At 37.8% G+C, this 3,369-nt stretch overlaps 1 protein-coding gene across 1 annotated transcript; it reads right to left on the bottom strand.

Annotated features, from left to right (window-relative positions):
• Positions 1-202: 202 nt before the first annotated feature.
• LOC119254992 (olfactory receptor 51V1-like) lies at positions 203-1,132 on the bottom strand. Its single transcript, XM_037522014.1, has one exon. It carries the CDS (start codon positions 1,130-1,132, stop codon positions 203-205), a length of 930 nt encoding a protein of 309 aa, XP_037377911.1.
• Between the last annotated feature and the right edge of the window lie 2,237 nt (positions 1,133-3,369).

Raw genomic sequence — 3,369 nt, forward strand, 5'->3', positions numbered from 1 at the left:
GGAATGTGGATTATAAAAAAGTAGTTCCATTATATCTCTTTTATGAGCTTACTATTTAAGTAATTTAATATTCAAGTCCTCCTAAAAGAACAAAAAGTTGTAGGAGATGTTATTCAAGCTGTGAAATTGTGTACACATGAAAATTAGCATCATTACTTTGAATTCCTTCTTACTGCTCAAATCCATGGGTTTCCTTACATCTTCAGGGAAACCACTTTTTCATCCTACTTCGGATCTGCTGTGTTTTTACACTGTAGATGATGGGATTCATCAGAGGTGGGAAAAGGATGTAGATATTACCCATAAGGACATGAACCAAAGGTGACAGGTGCTTTCCAAAGCGGTGTACCATGGTGAGTCCAATGATGGGGATATAAAAAACTAACACAGCACAGATGTGGGAAACACAGGTCTGCAAAGACTTGAGTCTCTCTTCTCGAGAGGCAATGGCCAGCACTGTGTGCAAGATGAAAACATAGGAGATGAGGATAAGGACAGCATCCAACAACAAGGTGCAAATCACCAGCGCCAGGGCATAGAAGCTGTTGAAGCGAATATCAGAGCAGGCCAGCCGGAGTAGGTCCTGGTGCAGGCAGAAAGAGTGGGAGAGGGTGTGGGGGCGGCAGTAATGGAAGAACTTCAGGCGGATGATGACAGGAAGAATGGATAAGCCACTTCTCATCAAAATGGTCCCCATGATATGAATGACTCTACTATTAGTCAGAATGGAAGTATATCTCAGAGGATTGCAGATCGCAATAAAGCGATCAAAAGCCATGGCAAGAAGGACTCCAGATTCTGTACAGGAGAGCCCATGGACAAAATAGGTCTGTGAAATGCAAGCGTCCAGACTGATTTCCTTGCTGAGTGCCCAAAGGATCCCCAACACTGTGTGCACTGTGGACAGCCCCATACACAGGTCCGTGAGGGCCAATAAGGCCAGAAAATAGAACATGGGCTGGTGTAGACTCACTTCAGTGCGTATCACATGGAGCACCATACAGTTTCCCAGGAAAACCATAGCATATATGGAGGAGAAAGGAATTGAAAACCAGGGGTAATACTGTTCCAGTCCAGGGAACCCCGTAAGAATGAAGATAGAGGAGTTGATGGAACCAGAAGAAGCAGACATGACTATTTGAAGGTGATTTTCAAGACAAATGGATTGTGGAAGCTGAAGAAGTAGACATGGATCTTTGAAGCTAATTGTCAAAAAGGACAAATATTTACTCACAGTTTTATTTAAGCTGTCTGCTGTCTTTGAGACCAGACTTCTGGTCAGCTACTCAGAGCACAGCACAGAAAAAGCCAATGTTAGAATGCCAAGGTGGCTCCACTGCACAGAGGATATGAAGGCGCACCTCCTTGGTGTGAGGTCTCAGATGTCATCGAATCATACCAAGGTCCTGACCTTTTTAGGAAAATGATATCTTTAACTTTGTTCTCTCAAGTTCTCTCTGAGCTACTTGTACCACACTCACCAGGTAACAGTGGCTAAAGACTGAGACCATCAGGCTGCTCCTGTGTAACTCTCCAACGCTCTCAGTTGCCAGCCCTTAAGGCACAGGGTCAGTGTGCTCATATTTATGAGCAAGGATGAAAGGATTGTGCAAGCCAGGTGAGCACAGACTTCTGAGAGCCCACTATTCCCTCTTGGGAGGGATGCAATTGGAAGGTGTTCCCTGGCAACTTCCAGACAAGTAGTTTGCTGATTCTGAGGAATGGATAAAAGGTAGTGTCCCCAGAGTCCATTCCTCTTCTCTACTCTTCGTGGAAGATTCACTGTATTGACTGAAATTTCAATACTTAGTGAAAATAAGAGGGCAGGATTTACCACCCTTGGGCAAAGATAGTGTCCATTAAGTAATGCTGTTTGCATTTCAGTCTAAAATCAACAAAGGTGCTGATATAATTTATTATTTCCCCCTAGTTTCACTTTTATTTTCCACTGAATTCCTCAAACTCTCTCCTGCTTTCTGAACACAAGCAAAATATGTCACCATTTGACATACATATGAGCATAACACAATAGCTTATATACCTAAAAATATACATACATAAAAAGTATAAAAATTCTGCATTATAGCTCACTGCATTAATAATACATTCACTAATGTATTTATAAATACAAAATTAATTGTCATTTTTTTGAGAAATACTTAAAATATTTCACATTTTCATAAATATTTACAAGTGTTATAGATAAGGTTTTATTTTTATTCAAATTTCCTTTTTTGTTTCTTTGAGACATGATTAATGTTTTTCTGTTTTCTTTCTGTTTAAAATATTTTTAAATCTAGGTAACATTGGTTTACAACACTGCATATTACTCAAAGGTACAGGATGACACCTCTTCAGATGTGTGTTACCATACCACACCCACCCATATTCTTCCTCTGGGTCCCCTTTTCTGAGCATTTTTCTGAACCATTTGAGACTCCCATGATGACTCACTCTTCATGATTTTTTTAATCATGTGTCTTCCACAAACAGCTTTTTCTTCACATAATGATAACATAAGCTTCATCATGAAATTAACAATGACACAGTACTGCCATTGTAAGTATAGGGGGGATATAAACAAAAGAACAAAATATATTACAAATTCTAATGACATTTTATTTCTGTATTTATGATTTATTTCTTATATATATATCATCATTGACAAAAGTAACAGATTGATTTACCTTTGCAATGTCTTTATTTGCAAGGTCTTTATATTTTCAAATGTGATGTTTTTGTATTTGCATTGTCTTTGACAAAATTAGACCAGAATATCTAAAAATGGATATTACATATACCTATCTAAAAATAAATATGAAAAAATACAGACTCTCAAATAGAAAACTGGAGTTTAAAAATGACTAGTTTACAAATGACAGCAGTGGGGTAAAGGGTCTCCAACATAGAAAGAATTCCTCAAACTCTTTACTAATGAGAGAGGTAGAAATTAAATGACACTGAACTACAACTTAACCTCCATGTTAGATGAGAACAAATAGAAAGCTTAAAATATCAAGATGTTAGATGAGCTAAAATAGAAAGTTTAAAATATCAGGAATTTGAAAATAAAAGAAATAGAATTACTCATTGCAAGGGTGGAGGGACAACAGACAAGGACATTAATAGTGGAGAGTAATTCAGACTTTCCAACACTGAAAGATGAATACACAAGAGCCTGAAAATGGTTATGAGCAAATATTTACAGGGAAAGAAAAAGAGAAGGTAATTGGATGTGTGAAAATTATGTCTTAATAAAAACTTACAAGGGGAAAGAGATAGAATAGAGACAACTGGGTAAACTGAGCTATCTTTATACTTTCAGATGACTAGTATTTTTCCTGAGGCACTTCCTTGCAATAAGGTTAG

Source organism: Talpa occidentalis, unplaced genomic scaffold, assembly GCF_014898055.3.
Source record: "Talpa occidentalis isolate TD23 unplaced genomic scaffold, MPIMG_talOcc4v2.1 talOcc4.3, whole genome shotgun sequence".
NCBI classification, from domain to species: Eukaryota; Metazoa; Chordata; class Mammalia; order Eulipotyphla; family Talpidae; genus Talpa; species Talpa occidentalis.

Excerpts from the sequence above, each read along its gene's own strand:
- LOC119254992 (XM_037522014.1), bottom strand. The coding sequence starts at position 1,132 with ATGTCTGCTTCTTCTGGTTCCATCAACTCCTCTATCTTCATTCTTACG.